This window comes from Panicum virgatum, chromosome 6K, assembly GCF_016808335.1.
Source record: "Panicum virgatum strain AP13 chromosome 6K, P.virgatum_v5, whole genome shotgun sequence".
NCBI classification, from domain to species: domain Eukaryota; kingdom Viridiplantae; phylum Streptophyta; class Magnoliopsida; order Poales; family Poaceae; genus Panicum; species Panicum virgatum.
Genome location: NC_053141.1, coordinates 43,983,085 through 44,008,505, shown reverse-complemented (window position 1 = coordinate 44,008,505; position 25,421 = coordinate 43,983,085). Strand labels below are relative to the sequence as shown.

General features: G+C 44.9%; 6 protein-coding genes across 58 annotated transcripts; 4 read left to right on the top strand and 2 right to left on the bottom strand.

The window, feature by feature from the left end:
- The first annotated feature begins 1,851 nt into the window (after window positions 1–1,851).
- Window positions 1,852–6,653, top strand: LOC120712849 (chaperone protein dnaJ 10-like). The gene is made up of 10 exons (XM_039998761.1): window positions 1,852–2,149; window positions 2,244–2,303; window positions 3,701–3,783; window positions 4,217–4,376; window positions 4,514–4,643; window positions 5,233–5,391; window positions 5,524–5,702; window positions 5,799–5,879; window positions 5,963–6,100; window positions 6,230–6,653. The coding sequence occupies exons 1-10, from the start codon at window positions 2,063–2,065 to the stop codon at window positions 6,329–6,331; spliced, it is 1,179 nt and encodes a 392-aa protein (XP_039854695.1). The 5' UTR covers window positions 1,852–2,062; the 3' UTR covers window positions 6,332–6,653.
- An 845-nt stretch (window positions 6,654–7,498) lies between these two features.
- Window positions 7,499–13,327, bottom strand: LOC120712851. Of its 39 annotated transcripts, none has more exons than XR_005691065.1 (7): window positions 9,814–11,048; window positions 9,299–9,459; window positions 8,665–8,714; window positions 8,562–8,591; window positions 8,085–8,145; window positions 7,872–7,948; window positions 7,501–7,736 (listed from the first exon to the last, which is right to left on the bottom strand). XR_005691065.1 is itself a non-coding variant. In XM_039998763.1 (6 exons), exons 1-5 carry the CDS (start codon window positions 11,139–11,141, stop codon window positions 7,897–7,899), a joined length of 324 nt encoding a protein of 107 aa, XP_039854697.1. In that variant the 5' UTR covers window positions 11,142–11,280; the 3' UTR covers window positions 7,501–7,736; window positions 7,872–7,896. The 39 variants fall into 39 exon arrangements, 1 of the variants encoding a protein (XP_039854697.1); XR_005691067.1 differs by having other exon boundaries at window positions 8,085–8,136; XR_005691070.1 differs by having other exon boundaries at window positions 9,390–9,459.
- LOC120712848 (coiled-coil domain-containing protein 88B-like) lies at window positions 10,860–15,933 on the top strand. The gene is made up of 3 exons (XM_039998759.1): window positions 10,860–13,393; window positions 14,167–14,853; window positions 14,968–15,933. Exons 1-3 carry the CDS (start codon window positions 12,272–12,274, stop codon window positions 15,547–15,549), a joined length of 2,391 nt encoding a protein of 796 aa, XP_039854693.1. The 5' UTR covers window positions 10,860–12,271; the 3' UTR covers window positions 15,550–15,933.
- A 150-nt stretch (window positions 15,934–16,083) lies between these two features.
- LOC120712850 (tetraketide alpha-pyrone reductase 1-like) lies at window positions 16,084–18,197 on the top strand. The gene is made up of 5 exons (XM_039998762.1): window positions 16,084–16,437; window positions 16,572–16,738; window positions 16,965–17,159; window positions 17,269–17,431; window positions 17,625–18,197. Exons 1-5 carry the CDS (start codon window positions 16,317–16,319, stop codon window positions 17,993–17,995), a joined length of 1,017 nt encoding a protein of 338 aa, XP_039854696.1. The 5' UTR covers window positions 16,084–16,316; the 3' UTR covers window positions 17,996–18,197.
- A 381-nt stretch (window positions 18,198–18,578) lies between these two features.
- Window positions 18,579–20,023, top strand: LOC120712847 (transcription termination factor MTERF6, chloroplastic/mitochondrial-like). Of its 2 annotated transcripts, none has more exons than XM_039998758.1 (2): window positions 18,579–18,713; window positions 18,882–20,023. In XM_039998758.1, the coding sequence occupies exon 2, from the start codon at window positions 18,888–18,890 to the stop codon at window positions 19,884–19,886; it is 999 nt and encodes a 332-aa protein (XP_039854692.1). In that variant the 5' UTR covers window positions 18,579–18,713; window positions 18,882–18,887; the 3' UTR covers window positions 19,887–20,023. The 2 variants fall into 2 exon arrangements, with proteins under 2 accessions (XP_039854692.1, XP_039854691.1); XM_039998757.1 differs by having other exon boundaries at window positions 18,583–18,713; window positions 18,877–20,023.
- Window positions 20,024–20,143: 120 nt separating this feature from the next.
- Window positions 20,144–24,953, bottom strand: LOC120712845. 14 transcript variants are annotated; one of them, XM_039998749.1, is made up of 13 exons: window positions 23,755–24,310; window positions 23,541–23,664; window positions 22,897–22,957; window positions 22,655–22,768; window positions 22,355–22,402; window positions 22,135–22,266; window positions 21,940–22,059; window positions 21,393–21,796; window positions 21,217–21,316; window positions 21,065–21,124; window positions 20,885–20,971; window positions 20,666–20,788; window positions 20,158–20,583 (listed from the first exon to the last, which is right to left on the bottom strand). In XM_039998749.1, exons 2-13 carry the CDS (start codon window positions 23,627–23,629, stop codon window positions 20,284–20,286), a joined length of 1,638 nt encoding a protein of 545 aa, XP_039854683.1. In that variant the 5' UTR covers window positions 23,630–23,664; window positions 23,755–24,310; the 3' UTR covers window positions 20,158–20,283. The 14 variants fall into 14 exon arrangements, with proteins under 14 accessions (XP_039854682.1, XP_039854689.1, XP_039854677.1 ...); XM_039998756.1 differs by lacking the exon at window positions 22,355–22,402 and having other exon boundaries at window positions 20,177–20,583; window positions 22,893–22,957; window positions 23,755–24,187; window positions 24,300–24,521; XM_039998748.1 differs by having other exon boundaries at window positions 20,144–20,583; window positions 23,541–24,292.
- Between the last annotated feature and the right edge of the window lie 468 nt (window positions 24,954–25,421).

Below are 25,421 nucleotides of genomic sequence, written 5' to 3'. Positions count from 1 at the left end.
TGGTGCCTAGCTAAATTGGTTAGGTGGCTTCGGTAGCAACTGAATTTCAGGTTAAGATTAAAAAAAAATCCTCACCTGCCTACACGCCAAAGCATATGGGAAATAGGTCCCGACTCATTCCGACCCGCTCTCACACGGGTTACAGTATACGTTACGGCGCCCTTGTGTAAGAGTTGGGTAGGGGTTCGGGGGTTTTTTCGACCTGCGTGAGAGGTTTTCTTCTTACATTAATACTCGGGGGGCCAAAGTATATGAAAAATAGGTCTCGGCACACTCCGGTCAGCTCTCACACGGTTACGGTATGAGTTATGACGCTTCTGTGTAAGAATTGGGCAAGAATTTAGAGATTTTCTCGACCTGCGAGAGAGGGTTTTTTTTACATTAATGTTCGGGGGTGGCTTGCCCCTCCCAAACCAAGTTTTAGTTGTGCGCTTTAAAGATGTCATCAAATACTTCCCTTGTTTTTTTAATATACATGGCATTTATAAAAGGCTACTACATGGCATCAATAAGCGCACTATATATTTAAAAATAGATGGTATCTGTAGCTTATTCACTCCCCAACTAAGATAAAAAGATAAGATAATGGTCATTTGAGTTTCATTTGCATGTTTCTATTCTGTTCTCAAGAGAAAAGTTTTGTAAAACTCGAATCTTTACTTAAGAATAAAAATGGCAACGAGTAAAATTCGCTCGGATATCAACTTCTCAAACCCGTACCCGCATACTAAAATCTGTGCCCGCATCCGCGCCCGCAACGGGTAGGAAATTGTGCCCATACTCGCTATCCGCGGATATGCGGATACCCGCGGGCACGCCCGTATATCTGCAAGTTTTAGAAAATCAAGCACACAAGCACATTTTAATAGCATGTAAATATTAATAGATCAGTAAATGCACCTATATGTCTCAACACTAATAAATTATAACCTAACAAACAACATGTCAACACCATTTATTTGAGGAAACAAATAAATTTTAGCAAATAAATGAACTAGTCTCATACATAATACATCACAAGAGTCATTTTTTGCGGGTTTGCGAATTCGGGTATCAATTTTTCAAACCCGTTAGAGGATATCCGTTGGGTTTAGAGTTGTACCCGCCCGTGCCCGCGGGCACAAACTCAAACCCGTATCCGCGTCTGTCGGGTTTGCTATCCGCGGGTACGCGGATATTTCATACCCGTTGTCATCCCTACTTAAGAACAGGGTAAGAACAACGTTGGGTTAAGAACAAGAGGCTCTTGAGAAGAAAAGTTGCTCTTTTTTTAGACAAACTTCACATTTGCCAATATAATAGTTGTTCCACATTTTGGATTATATCAATATGGGATGTTGAAAACCGCTAAATGTTTTTATTATAAAGATCAATTTACACGACTAACACATAGTTACCTTGCACATACCTAGAAAAAATAAGATGCCATAATCGTGTATGTAGAATTTTCAAAGCAACTATTATCACTAAAAGAAATTCAATTGTCAAATTGGGCATCTTTGTGCAAGGGGTCTAAAAGGGAACTAGACCCTTTTGCATAAATAGAAATAGCATAAACACGCTAGGTTGTTGCTCATTTTACATAAGTAATTAATATTCCACGATAATAACCTTATAACATCGCATATATTTGCAACTCTAAAGTGCTTTTGACTTTTGAGCTGTTTGTTTAATAATACAGTTTCTTTTGAGCTGTAATTTGAATTATTTCGCAGAAATGCAATGGCAGAAATCGGAAGATATAGGATTTCGTCGTTTGGACTACAGCCCACCGGGTGGGGCCCGGTCCAACTTGTCCAACGGCTTGTGGGCGTGGTAATCGCTAAATCCTCCACCCGAAAAATTTAGAAAAGGCAGAGTCGACGCGCTTGTGTGCGTGGCCGGACCCGAAAGCCGCCTTCTCCCCCGACCCCGGCGCCCCACCGCCGCCGCCGCCTCCCACCGGCCGGCGCATCCCGTCACCTCTCCACCAGCCGGATACGCGGGCGGATCCGCCCCCACCTGGTGTCCGATTCGTGGGGGAGCGGAAGGGGAGATCGGAGCTTGAGTAGAGGGAGCCAGAATGGTGAAGGACACGGGCTACTACGACGTGCTGGGCGTCGACCCGTCCGCCACCGAGTCCGAGATCAAGAAGGCGTACTACATCAAGGTAAGCGGCCGGCTCCTCGCCCTCCTTGCTCGTGCTTGCTTTGCTGCGGGCTTTTGATGATTTGATCTGATTCCTTCTGCTTGTGGTTGCGCAGGCGAGGCAGGTCCACCCGGATAAGAACCCGAACGATCCGAAGGCGGCCGAGAAGTTCCAGGTATAAGTGGTTTCACCATTGCTTAGCTCGTGGTATACTGGTATCTATACTTTGCTCAGCAAACAGACGCTGCTGCCCGCAACTCTGCCTAATAGTGTACAATCCTCGATTAAATCAGATTAGGGGCTTATTACATGATCCCAAAATGCTTAGAGTTTAGGCAATGCCTTCTGCCTGCTTTAAATGGGTTTGTTAGCTGGCTAGGTGTAGTACTTCGCTGTTGAATGACTGTTCACTTCAAGGATATCTGATTACCTTAATGTTGTTGAACGACTTCCTTTACAATATGGAGGGAGTATGAATCTATTCCACAAGCAACAATTTGGAGAAGTGAACAAAATTTACATAAGACATATGATGCATACTCTGTTTATACTGAAAACGTGTGACAAACATGAGGCCATGTCAAGGGCATCAGCACCCAAGACAGCAGGCCTTTGGCTACGGAGCTCGTAGCCTTGGCCGGTAATGGTGCTGGAGTTCTTTCCCGGCCGCCCAATGTTGAAGGGGGTGAGATTGAGAGGAAGAGGTAAAATAGGAGATTGATAATCCTTGCTTCTTTAGGGCTCCGAGTACAAGTGTTTACATAGTCACTTGGCCTCCGAATTAAATAGAAATAAACAACCAAATCTCTCCTTCCTAAACCCTCTAACCACTTGATTGCGCGCTCCTTGCGATGTTGCGCGCACGGGTGCGGCGCTGATACTGCCGCCCCCACATGACACCTGAGGTGAATCCTTATCATCTTGTAATGCACATTAAGATAGCCATATTCTTTGCAGCCTACAAAAAAAAAATATGGCTGCTGCTTTAAGAATGGTTATGTGTATCATTTCTAAAAGTAAAGTTTCTTTGAGATCTGATAATTGTGTCATTTTTAGAAATAAGATTGCTCTGACGCGTGGAACTTGTAAACTTCTCAATTCCGCAACAAACTCATTTGCCAGGGGTAACATCCTGACTCCAGATTGTAGGCTGAGTGGAGCGAGTGCTCTTTGCTAGTATGACTATGTTGCGCTAGGCCATTTATCTTAAGCATGCAGATTAAGATGAATCATATCAAGAACCAGGTTGGTGTCTAATGATGACATTGTACTTGGTGATTGTGATGATATGATATACAGCATACTGTGATATGTGTTTTTTACATCAAATCTCCCTTTCTCTTTCTCCTTTTCATAGATTTGTGCATAAATGCATGGTTACATAGATTCTACATCAGTAATGAATATGTTTTACATTGCTACTAAATGGCTATGCCTTATATGATTCCTCAGTGATTGGTTTTAAAATAAGATTTGATACCATTATGTGGCATGACTTCATGGAAGGTTGTGATGCTCTTTCCATAGTTTTATTTGTATACTATTTTTGTACTCAGAAAATTTTCATAACAGGCACTAGGAGAAGCATACCAAGTGCTCAGTGACCCCACACAGCGCCAGGCTTATGACTTGCATGGGAAATCCGGCATCTCAACGTATGTCCAATCACAAATAAATTACTTTCTGCTGCTTGTGAAAGAAACTAGGGCTTGTTGGAACATGGAAAAAGCTTCCAATTCTTATGGGACTAGAACTAGTTCCTGTCATTCCAAACTAGCCCAAGGCCCTCTTGGCATAAGTTCTGCTCTCTGCTGAAAAAAAAGCCCTGAAGTGCTACCAAATGACATGATTCTGCTGCCGCTTATGAGTAGCAAGCAGAAGCTGACAAGCTGTTCCAAAGGGGTGGGGGTGAAGCTTATAGTTTCATGGGCTCATGACATAGCATCATGAGTATCATATTTGGAAGGTTTTTTAGAGCAAATAATTTTCTTCCACCCAAGATGGGACTTTCTTGGGATAACTAGTGATTCACCTCATGCTGCAAAGAATCTTATAAGAGAACACAATCCTCACTTGCATGGTTGACAGGGAAGGAATAATTGATCCAGCAGCAATTTTCGCGATGCTATTTGGTAGTGAGCTTTTTGAGGATTACATTGGGCAACTGGCAATGGCATCAATGGCTTCACTTGATAATTTTGGTGAAGATGAACATATTGATGCAAGGAAGCTGCAAGAGAAAATGCAGGTATGCTCTTTTAGCAGGATTGTTTTATATAACTTAAATAACTAACATCATCATGGTTGGCCGCTATCCTATCCATGTTCTAGCATTTCATACTCTTTCTCAACAATACCCTGCTGAATGGAAAACTACTACTGCAGACTGTTCAAAAGGAACGGGAAGAAAAACTTGCGGAGATCCTGAAAAACCGGCTACACTTATATGTTCAAGGAAATAAGGAGGAATTCGTCCATCTTGCTGAAGCTGAGGTGTCCAAACTTAGCAATGCAGGTCTTTGCCATTACTAGTTACCCCCTCTGTCCCTCAACTCTAGATATTTTTTCCGTTTAATCCCATGTTGCTTGTGGTCTTAGTTGGCGTACAGTATTAAATGAGCTGTTCAATATATTGTTGAACATATTGATGAGTATTACTGCATTTGACATCACTCTTAAAAATTAAAATAATTTACTTTAGTTGAAGCATAACTGTATATCTGATTTCTTTTACAACCACTTATTGAGTTTTTGCCTAAATGCTGCAGAAAGTACAAGCACAAGAAGCACATTCAACTTTCTTAATGCCCTCATAACTACTAACTGAAAGTAAAGTTTGAAACTGATCTCTTTCCTGAAGTAAAAGATGTAGAAAAGATTGGAGCTGGCAGATACGCAATTCTCCCTCGTTCCTGAAGTATATGATAGAGTCATAGTCGTATGGGAAATATTTTTGCCAAACCTGTTCTTTGGTGTTATCAGATATTCACAAAATGCTTTTTTTTTTCACTTCAGGCTATTCTTTCATCTGTTCTTTACAGGTAACCAGTTTTACTCTGTTAACTGAAACTTTCCCTCTTTTGTCTTTTTTGCTTATATGGCAGCATATGGAGCTGTTATGTTGAACACTATTGGCTATGTATATTCAAGGCAAGCTGCAAAAGAATTAGGAAAGAAAGCGATATTTTTGGGGGTTCCCTTTGTAGCTGAATGGTTTAGAGACAAAGGTCATTTTATCAAATCTCAAGTAACAGCTGCCACAGGTAAAATATGGATAATCACTATTTATTCAGAATTTTGTCTGGAAGTCCTGGAAGCATATAATGCAGCTTTTGGCATCATCTATGTTGATGTGCTATGTTGTTCATGAATATTGCTGTCCTATTATTTGGCAGGTGCAATAGCTCTTATGCAGCTGCAAGAGGACTTAAGGAAGTATATGAGTGCTGAGGGCCAGTACACAGAGGAAGAACTTGAAATGTACATGGAGAACCACAAGAAAGTCATGGTTGATTCATTGTGGAAGCTTAACGTTGCTGACATAGAAGCCACCCTATCCCGTGTCTGTCAAATGGTATGTCCCAGCAACTGCACCTTTCACGTGCTTTGCATTCTTCAGTACTTTAACATGGCTAGTGTATTTGTGGATCTCTAACACTATCGATACCAGGTGCTTCAAGACAGTAGTGTTAGGAAGGAGGAATTGCGCCTTCGTGCTAAAGGTTTAAAAACTTTAGGAAAGATATTCCAGGTATTGCTCACTCAAATTCCGTTTATATAGCTACATAGCTGTTGACGTTTCCAATATCTGAGTAATATTGTTCCTCCACATAGCTGGTTAAACTCAACCCTAGCGAGGGGGAAGCATCACAAATGAGGAATATAGACAACATGGATGAGGATGATGGCAGCTCCCCTGATTCCTCACCACGGAGGGAGCCGCAGTTCACTCCTAATCAGCCTCATGTCCCGGTAACTGCTCCTTATTGTCAACACGATTGTTTTGCCATTACTCACTATCAAGTGATTGATATCTTGGAAAAGCTGTGTCTGCTCTTTTTCATGCTAGCCACTGATTTGATTTCTTCATCTGTTTACTAGAGCCCGTATGTGGAGGCGCCCCAGGTTAATGGAACCTATTGCTCGTTCAACTTCCCAATGCCTACAGCTCCTCCTGGCGCACAAAGGGATCCAAGGCCATGAGTCCAGATTAAGTCTGCCTGTACCATTATTTCCATGTAACATTGCCTGTAATACTAGATCATTTGCATGGTGTGCCATTTATACCTGTAGTAGAGGAAACAGAGGAGTTGCCAGGCCCCCCATTATTTCGGTTGTTTGCGTAGACTGATGCTAGCGCTGTGTACAGGGGTGTTGTGCTGCCGTTGTTGCAGCTGTAGGTCGGCATCGGTGTACATGTTATGGTGTTATATTCTGTTGCCCGTTCGTTCCATTTTAGCACATACAGTTGCTACCTTGCATCTATGGAAAATGAAGTTCTGGTGATTGTTTTGCTTTCAGTAAACAGTCAGGATCAAGTGAAGTTTCTCCAGAGAGTTTGCTGTGCACAATTTACATTTTGATGAAACGTGGTGATTCTGCACTAATACCATGCTGTAAAGTTCTTGCGAGTCCTATAAGATATACGAGTACTTTGCGCGCGCCTTGGCGCGCCCTCATTTTTGTAATAAGATAAGCAAAGATTATGACCATTTATACGTAATAAGCATCTTAAGTTGTAGTAGTATGAACTTTTTGTGGTGGTCCAAATATGCATGCATATACATTAAATCTACTAGGTTATTATTTATTAATAATAATTTACTATAATAGAATCCAAATACACTGGCTCAATTATCAACAATAGCACTCAAGCTAGCATCCAGGTAGCATCTATGTTTTTAGAAAGGGTGAGATGCACATCAGCTTACCTCTTTTCCTCCCTTGCACAACAAAGAATTAACATGCACATGATGTTCTGTTGACGAACCAGTTGGAGTGCATGCACCAGCCATCACGGGGAAAAATAGTCGTTCACAATTCTCGAGTAAAGTAGTACAACGGCAGAATCATAAGTAGCAGATTCATCTTGGAAATCAGCAGTTGCCCTGATATTCTAAAATCCGAACACAAACACATCGATGACATATACTTTGCAAAATTGCAAGATTGACAGAGTGATAAGCAACATTCCAGCAATAAAATGTGACATGGTCACTGGATCAGGATGAAATCAACGAATTATTTATTTGAGCTATATGAAAAGAGCAATGTAGATAATAATTAACTGTTTTTTTCCCAATGCCCTTTTTTATGTACCAGATGAGAGCAGCATGTCAGCAGCTGTGGACAGATCAAAAGAGGTCGGTGTAGGCACATTTTGAATAATTTGCAATTTATTAGCTAGGATATATAGGTTTAACATAATATATTTTAAATACAAAACAATATTAATTTTACATAGCAGACGCGTCTGTGGCGCGATGGTTGAGGCCGCCCGCTGCGGCGCCTTCCCGCCCAGGCTCGGAGCCTGCGAGCTGCATGGTTGTTGTTGCCCCCCTCCAAAAATATAGTAACCGCGCAGATGAGTCCGCGACCGCCACGAAGCCTGTGCGCGTGAGGTTCCTGTCAGCTATTGAGGTTAGGGGGGGTCCCTACCTTAAGGGCTATGTCAAGGGGATGTCTCTCCCCTTGATCGAGTCTTTTTTTTAAAAAAAAAAATTACACAGGTTGACACTTTCACCTTCTCATTGCTGGACTGGACAGGATCACTTCTTGCACCACCATGTAGTGATGTAGATCCTTTTCAAATGGCAACCTCTGCATTTGTATAGGGGAAAAATGACATATATATCAAACCCAATTGACTTTGGTGATTTGTAATAACAATAAGGAAACCATATTAATAATTCAAGGATATTTTGTTGTACAATAATTTCATACAGAGAGGATTGACCTCTTTATTGGAGATAATCCATGCTTGTGTCTGAACACATGTACCAGCTGACCTGCACACACTAGAGTGGAAATATGAGGTGCTGCACTTATTTCACTTTGGAAATCAGAATAACTGAGTGAACATAAATTTTTGAAAGAATAAGTATTATATTATGAAGATGACGCAGCCTTTGCTCTATTTTGAAATAAATGGCAGCTTTCTTGGTCAATTGACCAAACAAGCTGTGAGCATTGTTCGTACATGTGAGAAATTTACATACCTAATCAATCGATGAACCTACTTACTATTCTCTGAAGGTTAACAGAAATAGCTGAAACTTTGTAGCACATGAGTCAAGACTGGTGAATTTACTCTTCTAGGTAAACACATTTTTCAGAACATTTGATATCACTATTGCCGAGGTGCCATGAAAAGCTTGAGAGCTGTAAAGAATCTTTATCGAAGAGCACTTAAATTAGCTGAGCCTAAACTTACCTTGAAAGAGTCCCTTCTGATGCCCATTGACTTTAAAACACTGGACTATAAAGATCGTAAGAGCAGCAGAGGTATGTAAGAATTCTGTCGATTGGCAACATACCTTGTATATGTAGTTTAATGGACTAAATTCTTCAAGATAAGCCACGCAACCTGCAAAAACCAAATCAATCAATCAAGGTGTAAATTAATATAAAAGTTGCATACATATGTACAAAATTTAGAGTACATAACTCATACAGTTGTGGAGGTAGTAAAAATTGCAAGAAGCAATAGATCCATCAAATAAATGTCAGATGAAAGCAGTAATTGTTTTCAGGAAGAAATGGTATATGTATTTTCTATACTGTTTTATATTAAATAATACATCAGAATTGATTAAACCAGAAAGTAAATCATAGAAGCATAAGCCGTCGTATAGGTGGCACACGGTTAGAGATGAATTGGTAATAGAATCAGGGGGAAAAAATTTCCTAAAAAAGGGTTCTTCTCCTAGTCTAAGGTGAGATGCTGCAAAACCTGAACACTACAAGAGTAGTTTCATAACTGTCAGCTTGCAATCGGCTATTGTTTTGGTACAATATACATATCTGAAAACACTACTCGTATCGTAGTGCATCATGGAGGTACAGATTATGCTAACTGAAGTAAATAAGAATGAATGAAGTGGTGGGCAAAAAAAGAAAGGAAGAAAAAAATGAGCAGGAACTAAATACAATCTTGCTGGTAGGATTTACATTATAATAGAAAGGGTGAGTACAGCAATCCTATAACTGATATATCTCATTAGGCAGTTCCATCAATGTTTCGAGTGAAGCAAGGAAATACTTTGGCCTAGCAGCTTCATTTCCCAGAAAAGGTCAGGAGGGACATGGACTCTGCATGTAGCCATTACACCCTGAAATTGAAATATTCATTCTAGGAGTATCGTACAAACTGTATAGGAACAGTAAATATTCAGTCAAAAATTAGATTAGAAAGAAGGTGGATGCTGTTATGCAGAAAGCAATATGTCTTAACCATATAAGTGTTAAGAATCAGAGCTTTCAGAATCAGTTCCTTAAATCACATCATCATGAGCAAATGGCAAAAACTGCCAGCAGAAATATGCAAGCTAGGAGCATTTATATTAGCATTAGCTATAGCAGAAAGAAGGTTTATATTATAATAGAAAGAGTGAGTGCAACAATCCTATAACTGATATATCTCATTAGGCAGTTCCATCAATGTTTCGAGTGAAACAAGGAAATACCTTGGCCCAGCAGCTTCATTTCCAAGAGAAGGTTAGGAGGGCCATAGACTCTGCATATAGCCATTACATTAATTGAAATATTCATTCTAGGAGTATCCAACAAACAGTATATGGACAGTAAATATTCAGTCAAAAATTAGATTAGAAAGAAGATGGATACTTTTATGCAGAAAGCAATATGTCTTAACCATATAAATGTTAAGAATTAGAGCTTTCATAATCAGATCCTTAAATCACATCATCACAAGCACATGACAAGAACTGCCAGCAAAAATATGCAAGGGTATGTATCTAGGAGCATTTATATCAGCATCAGCTATAGCAGAAAGAAGCACAAGCAGCATCTACAATGGTATGCTATATCTTTTTCATAGTATCAAAGAAGTAATTAACTGAACATAATGTGACAGGTTTATGTGAAGTAGAATCAATCAAACATAGGACTCCAACCCTTGAGAGTAATAGCAAACTAATCTCTAAACTAACAGGACTTCTTAACATAAGTCATAAATACAGTGTGTGTTAGATAACCTGCAATTTCACATTTATAAACCTGGATTTGGTGCGACCAGAACATGTATGGGAACAAAGGACAGCTAGATTAATAAAAGGAAAGAAAGTTGCTAATACCTGCTACCAATAGCTCTCCAGTCAATACGCATACAGCATGCATTATAAATCATAGAAAAAATGAAAATACAGAACAGAGGAACCAAATCAAGCATAGGCCTCAAAAGATGCGGGGAGCGCGAAGGCAGGCAGGAGGAGCCCGCGCGGCGAGACGGCGGCGGAGAGCGATGGTCAGGCGGACGGTGCGGGAGATCCGCCGGACCTACTTGGACAGGGAGACAGCCTCGATTGCAACGTGACAGGCACGGAGGCAGCCACGCCAAATCTAGGAATTTCCGTGGATCAAGAAAAGGAAGGAGATTGCTAGATTTGTGGGAAGGGGAAGAATGAAGTGGGGAATCTTACGATGGAGGATGGAGAACGCTAGTACCATGGCTTGTCAAAGCGGCGGCCGGCGGGGACGCTGTGGCCTGGGGGGGTTCGCGCTCCGAGCCGTGATGGCTCGAGCAGCCGGAGCCGCGCCTCTCCCCGTGGCCAGAGCCACGCCGGGCCCATGCTCCTCGCGACCCCTAGCCTCTCCCCGTGGCCAGAGCCACGCCGGGCCCATGCTCCTCGCGACCCCTAGCCGCATGCTGGAGCATTGGACGAGCAGTCCTGTGCGGCCGGCCGGTGGCAAGGCTCTTGGGCCTTCGGGGCGTTGGAGGAGAGGGGAAGGGAGGTTGGGAACGGGAGGGTTCGATGGAGGCGCACCTGGCCATCTTGCTCTGCTCGGCGCCCGAAGAGTGTGAGGAAGGGAAGGAGGATCAGGTGCTATGGTCGAAGGTAGCGAGCCTCCTCCTGACTGTGGAGCTATCGGTCCGCCGCGCCGCCGCTGCCGCCACTTTCGGCATCCGCTAGGAATTCAAGCGTAAGGAAGCATCGAGGGATGGCAATGCTTGGATCCTTTACCAGGGAAGATTTTTCCTAGCTACAAGGTACAGTAATAGAACACTAGGGGTGTGTTTAGATCCCACAAAATTTCCAAACTTTCCATCACATCCTCTATCACATCGAAACATTAAATATAGTAAATGACACATGCATGGAGTACTAAATGTAGTTAAATAAAAAACTAATTGCAATAGTTTTGATGTACGTTGCGAGACGAATCTTTTGAGCCTAGTTAGGTCATGGTAGAATAATATTTACCACAAACAAACAAAAAATACTACATTATACTACAGTGACCAATGTGACTTTTTCGCCCAACTTTTCCCCTATCTAAACATAGCCTAGAAAGTTCCCACAAATCGAATCGCAGCGTGCTCAGAAGCTATGCGCGGAAGGCAGTGCTGGTCGGACGATGCGGACCGCACCACGTATATCCAATGGTTGATATTTTTTTTTACTGTCGTGGACGAATAGCATTGCGAGGAACGGTGCGTCTTTAATATATAAGAAACAGGCATTCAATCATCATTGGGGCTTCGTTGGAAAGCGAGGATTGCTTCCGGATCTTTTCTTGTTCAAGTTCGGAATTAGGGCTTCGTTGGAAAGTTCTTTGATTGCTGCGAGAATTCGGATAGATATGGAGTTAAGTGGTTCTGAACTCTTGCTTTGCTGCTTCCACGCAAGGCATCGTCGTGCCCACAGTTTTGCCGAGAAGACGCAGCGCGAGCAGCTCATCGTCCTCCCCAATCCGATCCAGTTTCGTGGTACGCGACAAAGTTAACAGACTCGGAGTCGGAGGCCGCGCGATTGCCACCCGAATCACTCCATGATCCTAATAATCATCTACTAGTACGCAGCGGCGGCGCCGCCCATCCATTGCTGAGTCCACTCCGCCCTCGTCGTCCCGGATCCGTCACAAGGTTGCAACAGGTTGTTGGTCAGGAGTGCGTCGGCGGCGATGGCGTCCCAGGACGGCGGCGCCGACGCGTGGGGCGGCGGGGACGACGGCAGCTCGCTCTTCGAGGGCATGGTCCTCTTCGCGCCCGAGCCGGCCGCCGCCGAGGAGGCGGCCCCCGCCCCCGCCCCCGCCCCTGTTCCCGAACCCGATCCCGCGCCGCGCCCCGACGCCGATGCCGACGCCGGCGCAGCCGCCTCCTCCTCCGCGCCGCCGCCGCTCGACGAGGACCTCTTCTCCGATCTCACCCTCCTCGCCCCGCAGGAGCCGCTCACGCTCGAGCAGCCGCCGCTCCCGCAGGGCGAGGATCGGGGCCACGCGGCGCCGGCCGCGCTCGCCCTGGCGCCGTCGCCGTCGCCTGCCCCCGCCCCCGCTGCTGCTCTCTCCCGGCAGCCGTCCTCCTCGTCGCTCCGGAAGAAGAAGAGGGCCGTGCGCATCGGGTACGGCCGCTCGCCCCAGCCCGCGCCGCCTTCGCCTCCCGCCACAGTTCGTTCCTCTACCGCTGCTACGTTCTCCGCTAGTAGTATTGCCTTCCTGGATGCTTCGCCGCAACCTGCCGCTCCTCCTACGCCTGACCAGTTCCCGGAGCAGCAAGTTGACGCCTATGCTAACGGCGATGAGGTAGACGCAGAGGTGGTGGTGGATCCGGATACCAATCCTCCTCGTGAGGTAGAGGAGGAGGCGAAGGAGGAAGATGATCAGAAAGAGGATGAAGTGGCTGGAGTCGCAGCAGCGGTCGGGATCGAGGAGAGGTTGGCTCTTCTCAGATCCCAAATCTCCAGCAAGCTCGACTCCATCCAGCAGAGGGCTGCTGCTGTGGTTGCCAGGAAGAGGCAGCTGGCAGGTCGGCGGAGGAAGGTGGCAGAGGAGGCGACTTCAGTGGCATCCAGGCACAAGGATTTGGAGAGGGAGCTGGAGGAGGCCTGCGAGGCCGAGGACTTTGAGAGGGCGGAGAGGATCAGCGACTCCCTAGCTGCGCTTGAGAAGGAGAAGGATCGGCTTCTGACAGCACTGCGTGATGCGGAGCTCGACTATGATTCAGTGGATTCAGAGCTGCAGGGTGTGCTCGAGGCGCGCATTGCAGCAGAGGAGGAAGCTGCCATTCTTCTGGAGCAGTTTGCAAAGGTAACTTGCTAAACATATATCAGTATTCTTTGACCTTGCATAGAACTGTGGCTTGAAACAATTTTTTTTCAAAAATTAAAGTTAGAAGCAAATAGGCATCAGAATTTCCACTCTCAAATATTTGTTCTCGCTAAACATATATCATGTTAAACCAGACAGCATAATCTAAAAGTAATCTTGATTTTGAAATGAACATTCAGGGGCATGATCTAACAAGGGACTATTTTTCAGATAAGACAGAACGTGTAAATTCTGTAATGTCATATCATATTGTGTGTATAGTGTCACTGTAAAATATGTCGCAAGCTTGAATGGTCAAAACATTTTTTTTCTTTTTCCTTTGGTTATTGTGATGCACTGGTGCTTCAAGTTGTAGTCGTCCACTATATTTATTATGTCAATGCTACTTAAGTTTCTAACAAGACAATATTTCCAAGTTTTCTGCTCCAGGTTATAGAAGAGAGCAACTATGATTGAAAAAGGCAATTATTTTACATGGGACTGGTTGGTGAAGTTTGTGAATTAGATTGTTGTGCTGCATCACATAGCTTTGCCCATTTGATCTTCTCTTCCAGTTATGGAACTTACTGCAATCATCCAGTAGCCAACTTAATAAAACCACTGTTAAAAATTAGGTGTAACATACAGCGATATGGAGTACAAAACTAAACAAGCAATTGCTATTTATGCTATAATAATTGCAATTGGGTAACTGCATTTGGGCTTCTGCTCTTTATTTGATTATTAATACGTAAAATCTCTACCTTTCTTAGGATGCCACTGACCATGCTGATTCAGAGAGCAAGCAAGCAGAAGAAATATCCTCAAAAGAAATAGAAGGGTGGCAAACATCAATGGAGTTGCTAGAAACAAAGAAGTTGGAGATGGAGGTTGAAACACAATTGGTTTTAGAAGCACGTTCAGGATTGGAAGGCTCAATAGAGCATTTGGTTGTGGAAGACAAATTAGAGAAAGATACACTTAGCAAGAAAGGAGAAATCCTTGCTGAGGAGTTAGCTGGGCTTCTAGAATTGGTGAGGTTGAAAGAAGCAGAGATAGCTGAAAACAATGCCCGGATCCATGAGGTTCAAGAAAGAATCAGTGACGTGGTCTCCAGATTCCATGGCTCTCAGTCTGATATTGACTTGAAGCTCAATTCCTTGAAGGAAGCCCAAAGTAAAGTGGATTTAGAGACTGAAGCACTTATGTTGAAAAAGAATGAAATTGATAGGTTCATCTCTGTAACAGAACAGAAAGATTCAGAGTTGAGGGAAATTATTGGTGCTTGTTCCTCTGAAGCTAAAACTTGCCAGCAATCAGTTGAAATAAGAAGAAAGCTTGCATCATCAATTTTGAAGTCAAGGGAGGATAGAATTGGCTTGCTAAAAATGGAGGAGGAAATTTTGCAAGACATTCAAATGCTTAGGCAAATAATTACAGATGCAAGAACTAGTCTTCAGGTACATCAGCTCTTCTTTTAACTTTTTTTATAGTATTTTATTGATAAAATACTGAGGTTATTTTTTGTTTTGGATGTAAGATATTAATAGTTTACTGAATTTAATGGCTTACAGGAGATATCTTCAAGGAGAACAAGCATACAGCAAGAGATGGATTCATTTAAGCAGAAGTTGAGTTTCATTGACAAAAGGGGCCCTGAACTGGAGGCTGAAAAGAAAGTTGCGGCTGCTGCAAGAAACTTTAAGGAAGCAGGAAGGATAGCTGCTGAGGCAAAAGCTCTTAATTCTGAAAAGGATGAACTGCACACTAAGTTGGACAAAGCTGCTACTGATCTGGAGGTAATAGAAAAGGATATTATAGCAACTACTGACAAGATACAGGAATGTGAAGGGCTTATTGTACAAAAGGAAAAGGACTCTGCTATGACCAGTTACAAAAGACTCCGGTTAGATTCTGCTGCTGCTAGAGCAGAATTGACTGCTGCAACTGAAACGGATGATAATGAAGAAGTTGAGATACTACGCAAAGAAGCTGAAGCTGCGGAATCTAAAGCAATGGAACTCAAAGTATACTATGACCTCCAACTAAAGGATGATGAATTCATGTTTCAGCCTGTTGTCCCTATAGCATTCATAACAAATTCAACGGGGCAGCACTTGGTAGAAATTGCTTCTTCATTTGGCTTGTCTCCCTAAAAGTGAATTGGACAGCAGACTTGCATAGTACCAGGGCTGTCTAATATGCGGCGTACAAGTTTCTGTCAGCACCTGCACATGTTGGCTGGAACATCCTGTGGAGTGAACTCTCTCCCTCTTCCAGGCTGTCTTCCTCAATGCCCCCTCTTTAACTCCATTTGAAATACCCTGAACTGGAGTAGGGGTCCTAGGGGGATCAAGTGTACAACATCCATTTGCATACTCTTTAGGAATTTTGTTTCCCTATGCATTTTTGTGTACATTAAACTGTAGTTCTTTTCTTGTGCCTGTCTCCATTGAATTACAGTAACATGTATCAATCACTATGTAATCAGAATTCTTTTTGAGAAAAGGGATGTAATTGGAATAAGATGTTCAGGAATAGTTTTTCTTTTGCATAACTGAATCCTATTGTCGACGGATTAAACCGACCAGTAACAGTCGATTCAAATTGATGAAACAATACCTGAGTAAGACCGTTGTCTAATAAGGCAGCATATCAGTAGGAAGATGGTTCATGCAACTAGGTAATTCATGCTTTTCTAAGCTGTGATCTTGTACAGGATGGAAGTAGTTTGATCTAGTGGAAAATGTGGAATGAAGAAGCTGTGAACCTCCTAAGCCGTTGTGGAATCAGCACATGACCAAGCCAACTCTCTACCTACCCAGATGAGTCACCAGAAAGGGATGACACCCTAGCCATACTGACTTCTTAGAGCATATAAAGACCTTGGATCAAATGGCAGCAGCACCTGCAGTCAGAGAGAATGGCGAACACGGCCAAGGGCAAAGTGTGCGTCACCGGAGCATCTGGCTTCATTGCCTCCTGGCTCGTCAAGCGGCTTCTTGAGTCTGGGTACCATGTTCTGGGAACAGTCAGAGACCCAGGTTTGCTTCATCTTGTTCTGATGATCTGAGTGAATATAGAATTAATCATTGGTACTATTTTACGCCCTTTCATATTACTTCTTGTCATATGAACAATTACTGAAAGTGCAGTCACTTTTTTGATGACTTGATAGGGAATCAGAAGAAAGTAGGACATCTCTGGGATTTGGAAGGTGCAAAGGAAAGGCTGGAGCTTGTGAGAGCTGACCTCTTGGAAGAAGGGAGCTTTGATGATGCTGTGATGGCTTGTGAGGGTGTCTTCCACACTGCGTCTCCAATCATCACCAAATCTGACTCCAAGGTATGTTAAACACTAGCTCTGACCACTTGTTGGAAATTGAATATTTTCCATGGTTAGGATCGGCCCAAAACTCGTTTTATTGCAATCCAGATTTCGAAGCAATTGAGGTGGGATAAAAAAAAAAACTAGCTAGCTGACCCACTACTAGCTAATTGTGTCACCATTTGCACCCCTATTTATAGACTTTTAAGTCTTGAACAAGAAATATGATGATGCAACTTTGCAGGAGGTAATGCTTAATTCAGCAATAAACGGCACTCTGAACGTGCTACGGTCATGCAAGAAGAATCCCTTCCTCAAGAGGGTTGTCCTGACATCTTCATCGTCAACTGTGAGGATCAAGGACGAAGCTGATCTCCCCCCTAACGTGTTGCTGGATGAAACATCATGGAGCTCCATCGAGTACTGCGAGAGCCTCCAGGTGAGCGTACAGCGTAGGATAATCCATTCCAACTTCACGCTCTGATCTTGTGCCAGTGCAAACATTTTCTCTGAAGAGTGTTCGGTCCCTTTCTGATGTGATCCCGTAGATATGGTACGCCGTGGCGAAGATCCTGGCCGAGAAGGCAGCCTGGGAGTTCGCCAAGGAGCACAAGATCGACCTCGTCACTGTTCTCCCCACCTTTGTCATCGGACCTAATCTGTCTCCTGAGCTCGGCCCCACGTCTTCAGATGTCCTCGGCTTATTCCAAGGTGCGTGAACCAGATTATCTGATCTGATCACACTGTTCATCAGGTTCCGTAAGCCGTAATTGCCGGTCCATCAGACTCATTGTCGCCATGGACACACATCAAGATGCTTTCCTGCTCCGGGAAGAAGCACACCCTGCAGACACAAGTTCTAGTTTCTGAATTCTGATGAATGCCGGTGGAAGCCATGTCGCAGGAGAGACGGGGAAGTTCACGGCGTACGGGCGCATGGGGTACGTCCACATCGACGACGTGGCGAGCTGCCACATCCTGGCCTACGAGGCCGCCGGCGCCCGGGGGCGGTACATCTGCAACGCGGCGGTGCTGGGCTGCGGCGACCTCGCCGCCCTGCTGGCGCGGCGGTTCCCGCCGTACCCCGTGCCCAGGAGCCTGCCCAGCGTCTACGGCGAGCAGACGTACGGCTACGACACGGCCAAGGCCCGCGCGCTGGGCCTGCGGGAGCTCAAGGGCGTCGAGGAGATGTTCGACGACGCCGTGGAGTCGCTCGTCGGCCACGGCCACCTCCCGCCGGAGAGCGCGAGAGCGAGCACGAGCTCTCTCCTCTGAATTTTTCGAGCTCATGCGTTGTTCCCAGTCGCATGTACGAAGAGAGTTCGTCACTCGACTCGTCGCCCTAGCTAGCGCAAAGACTTTTGGATTATATATTTTCTACTAATTTCTACGCAACTGGTCTTTGGACTGACAGTGGCAGCAGATTAGGATCTTGTAGCCGCAAAAAAACAACTTTTTATACAGTATAGCTTCGATACTCGTAACGGACACACACTCGCCGTTGAGAAATCTCATGCCCTTCCATCTCACATTGTTCAAGAACTACTCAGGACCCGCTGCAAAGTACGATATTGTCAGAATGCAAATCTTTTTGCCCGCAAAAACTTTATTAACAATTACGGAGTACCCAGCAAGAAGGTAGGGCATTAAACTTTCTAGAATTTTTTTTTTGAGAAAATTAAACTTTCGAGAAGTATATTACAGAGCCCTTTACATCCACAAGACCCGGCCCTATACACGGTTTCCTCAAAAAAAAAAACCTGTATACACGACAAAAAAAACGTTCTTCCCAGTTCATTCGGCCCATGGGCCTACTGGATTTAGTCTATCCGGCCTATGGGCTTTTGGGCCTTTCAGATGGCTGCAGCTTCCAGTTGATACAGTCAGACTGTCAGAGAGATCGGCAGCGCCATCTTCTCTTATCCTCTCCTCTCCGCTCCTCTCGCGTTCTTGGTTACGCGACCGCATCCACCGTAAGGAAAGGAAGAACAAGGTGATTACTACCGCGATCTCGCAATCAGCAGTGCCGACATGCGTGTACAAATCCACGGCACCTTCTTCCTCTCCTCCCTGGGGAGGCTGGTGGCGGCGGCGGTGATGCGCGCTTCGTGTTCGACGATTTGCCTCGCTGACTTCTCAACATTCATGTTGGACAGGGCAGGTGCCGATGGCAAGCAGTGTCAGCGGTTCCAAGAGCCTGGCGCAGTGGCTGAGGGAGAACGGGTTCGACGAGGAGACCGTCGCGCGCATGTCGAGGAGGTGCAAGAACCTGCACAGCCTCGACGCCGGCGAGGCCTCTGGCGTCTGGGACTACCTCCTCACCGGCGTCAAGATCGAGCGGCGGAGGCTGCGGCACGTGGTGGCCAAGTGCCCCAAGGTGCTCACCCTGCCCGTGGACGGCAAGCTCGTGCCCACGGTGCAGTGCCTCGCCACGCTGCAGGCCAAGCCCGGGGAGGTGGCGCAGGCCATCGCCAAGTTCCCGCAGATACTCTTCCACAGCGTGGAGGAGAAGCTCTGCCCGCTCCTCGCCTTCTTCCAGACGCTCGGCGTCTCTGAGAAGCAGCTCGCCAAGCTGCTCATGGTCAACCCGCGCCTCATCAGCTACAGCATCGAGGCCAAGTTCTCGCAGACGGTGGACTTCCTTGTCGGCTTAGGCATTGACAAGGAAGGCATGATCGGAAAGATCCTGACCAAGGAGCCTTACATCATGGGGTATAGTGTCGACAAACGGCTGCGTCCCACTGCCGAGTTCCTCAAGTCGGAGATCGGGTTACAGGGGTCAGATCTCAAAAGGGTGATCATGAGCTTCCCTGATATATTATCACGAGATGTGGATAAGATTCTGCGGCCCAATTTAGCGTTCTTGCAGAGCTGCAGTTTCAGCAAGGGTCAGGTTATGGCATTGGTGGCTGGATACCCTCCTGTTCTCATCAAGAGCGTCAAACACTGCTTGGAGCCAAGGATAAAGTTCCTGGTTGAAGAAATGGGACGGGACATGGGTGAGGTGGTACATTACCCCCAGTTCTTTCGCCATGGGCTCAAGAGGAGCCTGGAGTACCGTCACAAGGTGCTCAAGCAGAATAACTCGAGTTGCAGCCTCAGCGAGATGCTAGACTGTAATCAGAAGAAGTTTGCCATGAAATTTGGTTTGGTTGCAGCAGTTTAGGTACTCATCTTGTCTCTAGTTTTAATGTAGTATGTTTTATTTTTCAGGTGATGTTTTGGTTTGTACCTTTGGGTTGTATGGTTCTTGAACATCTGGGTATTGAGAATACAAATCTCTCATTCAAGTTTCTACTATTATCTTGATTAGTTGATCGTGAGAATATCTATTTTATTTGAGAGCAAGAGAGGGCACGTCATATGGGTTTTCCTTCTGTCACCAAATACTCGATTGATATCCGCAAATTTGTGATACTGTGGTAAACACTAATAAGTTTTCTTTTAAGCTATAACTTTCCTCTCTTTGAAACTTTGTCACAGTCACCTATATACACTCGCACAAATCAATTTTCCTTAGTTCATTACTTACAAGCACACACATATATAGAGGAAAATAGTTTCTACTCAGCCAAACTCCTATGTACAGTGTATCTGAAAGAAGATTTGCAGGGTAACCACTCAACACACTTGTCAACTCTCCTCCTAAGATATTGTTTGATCTCTTTTTGCTGTAGTTCAGGCATGCTCTCACATACCATGTCAATCAGGTCAGGCAACTCTAGCGCAGCATCCTTTGCATAAAAGTGGAGAACTTTGGGTAGGAAGATGGTCTGCTTCCTGACCATAACATTTGCTTCAATGAACTCAGTCCTGGCTTGCTCCAATTGGTGGTATAATTTTTTGGCTGTGTACAGCCTTACCTGCAGAAGCCAATCACAGTAATTATAACTTAGTACCATAAGGCTGGGATTGCGAAAAATTAGTAAGCAAAGTGATGCTTACTGGTGGATCTGAAAATGCCCCTGTGGAAAGAGCAAAGTGAGCGATTGGCTCTAGATGACGAAGTGCATATGGATGTATGGAGTTCCCTGATTTTTTCATTGGCGTAAATAGCGTGCGAACCCACTGTAATTGCATGGCATAGTATGTTAGTGATTATGGTGCGATTTTTTTTTTGTTTTAAATCTTGACAGCTGATTGCTGTATTGATGAATGCCATACCAGTGAAGGGCGGTGAGATTGACATCCAAGAATTGAGTTCTGAATAATTTGAGAGTTTACTGAATGTCCGCCCACATTATAAGCAGCCTGGAACAGATTGTTCAACACTGTCAGAAATTCGTATGTGATTCCATTGAGTTTGTTTATTTGACTAACTGTTAAAAGTATGATGTATTATACCTTCAGAATCATGTCAGTGCTTTTCATGCGTTTTTCCTGTAGCCCATAAGCCATGAAAGCCTGTAATATTTCAGAAGGGATGTTAGTTGTGTATCATGAGACTAAAAGTGAATATTATTTAAGGTTGCAATAGCTAAAAATATTGAACATACATGCATAACCAAAGCATTGTGGATGTTAATCCAAAAACAGAGTTGCTCTTCATGCGCCATCTTTGTAGGATCAATCTTCTCCAGACGTTTTATCAGTGTTCTGGGATACAAAGTGACCATCTGTAAATCAAGTTTTTTTTCCTTCATATATTCTAATCTTTTACACAGTCGCTTACCTGATTGTATCCAGCATTTTAGAGGCATATTCAAATTTGTCTTCATCTATATGTATCCTTGGAAAAATTATCATCCCAGTGTATTGCCCATTACTCCCATCAAATGAACCATGTGTATCAGAGGTTGTCTCAGCATTGTAATGGCACCGAGGGCTCCAACTATCGACAGGGTACTTCAGAGAAAAGGAACTCGATGCAGATGATAAAGAAGGAGTGGACAATGTCTCAGAATTTGCCTCTTTCAATGGCCTGCTTGCAAGTTTGCAGTAGACAGCAGAAATGCACCTAAGTATGTCCTCTGAAAGTTTGCAGGAGATCTTGGGCACATATTCAGTTATAGAAGCACTCAAGAAGTTTGCAAGGCTAGACCGCCCTGAAGATGATCTTGATAGCTCCAGCGTATGCTTCAGCAACATCAAAGCCACGTCAGACACTTTCATTTGGGAAGAATAAACTACTAAAACAGATTAACAGCGGTATCTTTTTCCAGACTTTTTTTTCCTGGTAGATTGGTAAGTAGGATGAATGGAAGTGAAGCTATTCATACGCGTTTAGAATCTGAAAGTGTTGGCAGGTTATATGCTGCTGATTCCTTGATATTTCTGAGGCGAAGCGTGCCCTCGTCAGCAGTTCTGCTGCTGCGTTGACGTTGCAATTCTTGATCCACCTGATAATCATCTGTTACCTTAGGATGCAGCATAACCCCTGACCATTGATCCATTCCAGGTGGCAAGGTTTCTACCTGGGCAGAAGCACGAGGAGAGACGCCGAGATATTGATCAAATGCTGCTCTGTACAGGGACAGCAGGTGCAGTTCCTTCCGAACAACTTCCTCCTCAAGCACTGCAATCTCCCATGCCAAGTCTGCAACAGACTGCATTCAAACAAATTCAGGAATCAAAGATTAGAAGGCGTAAACAGCACATATGTACATCTGAACTATTCTCTCTGAGAATTCTTACATCATGTAGTCCAAAATTTGGACATGGAACACAGTTCCTGATTCCTGACTATAACACATACACACATCATTAAGAAAAAAAAGGAGTGTAATCATGACCATTGACTTTAATCACTTCTCCCTAGATATGACAAAGCATCATTCTGTTGGCATCATGATATACTAAGTTATTAAGGGAAGGAACATGATTCATAAAGAATGGATGGAAGGCCTGCATTTCGACAGCTTTTCTTCAGCTTTCAGAAACAAAAAGACCCTCGAGATTAGGATCATGAACCAATTTGTTAGGGTTTGAACTAACCTTTGAAATAGTTCTTTCAGTTCTCTCTGCAGTTGTGATGATGCGATGCTCCGGCAACTGGTCCGGGAGGTTAAGCGAATATCTTTTATGGAGCATCTTATTGCGATTGGTTGTCTGCCAGTAAGGAAATGTTGCGGAACAAGCAAAATTCAGTAAAAGTAAAAGTAGTGGGTAAAGAATAATTGCATTAATTATTCAGGAGTGGAGTACAAGCAAAACGAAAAACAAATTAGATTACCCACAGGTATGTGATCGGAGAGTCGCGGAGACATTTCAGGGACACTTGCACATGTGCTTATAGCACTGAAAAATGTAATAATTGATCAAGGTTAGAAAGAAATGTAATCAGACACTTGAGGTGTAACTGAAAGCTTGGCAGCTCAGGATGTTGAAAACTGAATAATTTTGCAGTCAAAGATGTATGCTTTTTCAGTCAAAGAAGACAAGGAACATAATAACATAAAGATACGGTGTTAAAAAATGATTTTTCAAGTACAACTGTATATAATGCTGTTCCTGTTCCTGTTCCAGTTCACAGAAAAGGAACGAGCACTCTGCGTTGCTAGAACAGAAACTTCCAACATTACTTGCAGTACATATGACCTGAGAGTCTATTAAAGTGATCTCCTCAAGACAGAGACATAGCACAGTAACACACAAACACTTCAAATAGGATTGTGCAGAAAATTCTGCTAATGCAACCAAATAAGAATGAAACGGTACTATCGATAAAAAAAAGACGCCGATGGAAACCACTAGGATGGCCTTTTTATAGAACATATGCTCAGTTTTTGTTTGGTAAAAAAAAAAGGAATATATGGTCACACTGCTAGATGAACCTATGCACATCACGCGGGGAAGAAAAAAAAAACTACTGCATGCTAACCTTCTTGAGTGTCGGTGTTGCTGATAAGAAGATGCTGTTTCTGCGCAGAGTCCTCCTTCCTTGAGCGCCTCTAGTCCTGGGTCCTCCATGGCTGCTCGGCTAGGTGCCTTCAGTCACCAAGAACCTGCAAAAACTATCAACGACTGAGCATGTACTACTGAAAGCAACACTCTTCTCCATGCCAAGCTTCCAAGAAGGACAAAGCTCTGCTCACTTGCTCAGGCAAACCCTCACACTGATGAGCCGGCAGAAATCGCTTATCACAAGTTCTTGCTGCGTACCATGAGCTGACACTGATGAGGAGAACGGAAGAACAGGAGGGCGATGGTGATTCAGCTTGGTAAATTCCACTCACTCACTCAACCAGACAGAGCTTATACCCCTTGCCATGCAAAGGAATGAAAGGTGAGGTGCAAAAGGACAAGAAGAGCAACTGAGCACAACAAAAACGATGAACAAGAGAGGTCCTAACGCCAGCACAACTACTAGCCTACAACATAGGCTGACAACTAACAGTGGCTAGGAGGAGGATTAGGAGCTGGTATTTGTGGAGAGGTAGTAGGATTAGTAGTAGGAGCTAGCTGCTGGCCCGCACGCAAGGGCAAGGCCAAAGGACGCCACAGAGAGCTAAAGAAAGCGGATGAAACCTGCAGGAAGATACGGTCAGGGCATAAAAAAAAAGATGGAAAGAATAAAGAAAGGAGGAAAGTAGCCAAGGTTAAAAGGAGGCAAAACGAAAGAAAAGAGGAGCGGAGGTACCCTCAATCATCACGATGTCCCTGCTGAATGCTGATCCCTCTCCATTAATAGATCGAACAGGGAGAGGGAGGTGAGCTTGCCAACGGCCAAGCTCAACATGGCGGCGATGATGATGACGATGATGTGGGGTTAGTGCCGGTGCGTGCCAGGCGGAACGCCCGGGGGTGGGGGGCGCCGGCCGGCGACGGCGACCCGTACCGGATCTCAGTAATGGCGCGCTTCGTCCGTACCCGTTTTGCAGAAGACGATAAGCTGATGGATGGATGGGTGTCATTAGACATTAGGTGACGGCCGGGGTCGGAACTGACGGGGATTAGGTCGCGATCGAGCTGCTGGCCTGCTGCCACCGCGATGCACCTTCCCCCGTTTCTTTCTTGTTGGTCGTCGGGGTAAAGGGAGCCGCCGCAACCACCGTGCCGTCGATCGCCGGTCGTCTCCGTCCGCCTGCCGCTCCAGCTTATCCACTTCGCATGCATTATGTATCTAGTATCTTGTGATCGATCAGCGATTCAGCGACCGATGCGTTGCAATTTGGTGTACTGAAAGTGCGTGGTGCAGTTGAATGGGGGGTTTTTTAGACGGGGAGAATCAATCAGGAAACCGGCGGCGTCATTCGCAGCGATCTGGGTCGGAAAATAGAATGGGGATGACGAACAGAACGGCAGGTGAGGTGAGGAATGATTGGGCCGGGGCGGGGCAGACTGAGATCGGCGTGAGAGGGACGGATGGGGATGCTATTGCTGGTCGGGTCCCGCAGAGGCAGAGCCGACGCCGATGGACGCGGACGGGCGAGACGCGCTCGAAAGCCAGCAGCCACTGGTGGCGTCAGGTAAAGGAGGCAGCCCAAGAGTCCAAAGAGGACGACGAGCTGGGGCGCCATCGACGCGTCCAAAGGAAGGCCCCCCCGGATGCACAGGAGAAAGAAGAAAGCCGAGCCGTGTCCGCGTCCGCGTCCGCGATCCGGCGATAAAACCCGGGTCTTTTTACAGCAAAAATCCGCCACGGCGAGTGGGGTCGACGTCGACCGCCGCGGGCGGCATCCACCTGCCGGCTGCCGACGCGCGCGGCCGGAGTGCTGGACCTGCCTGCCGACGCTTTACAGCGCGGCGGGCCGCGGCTGGG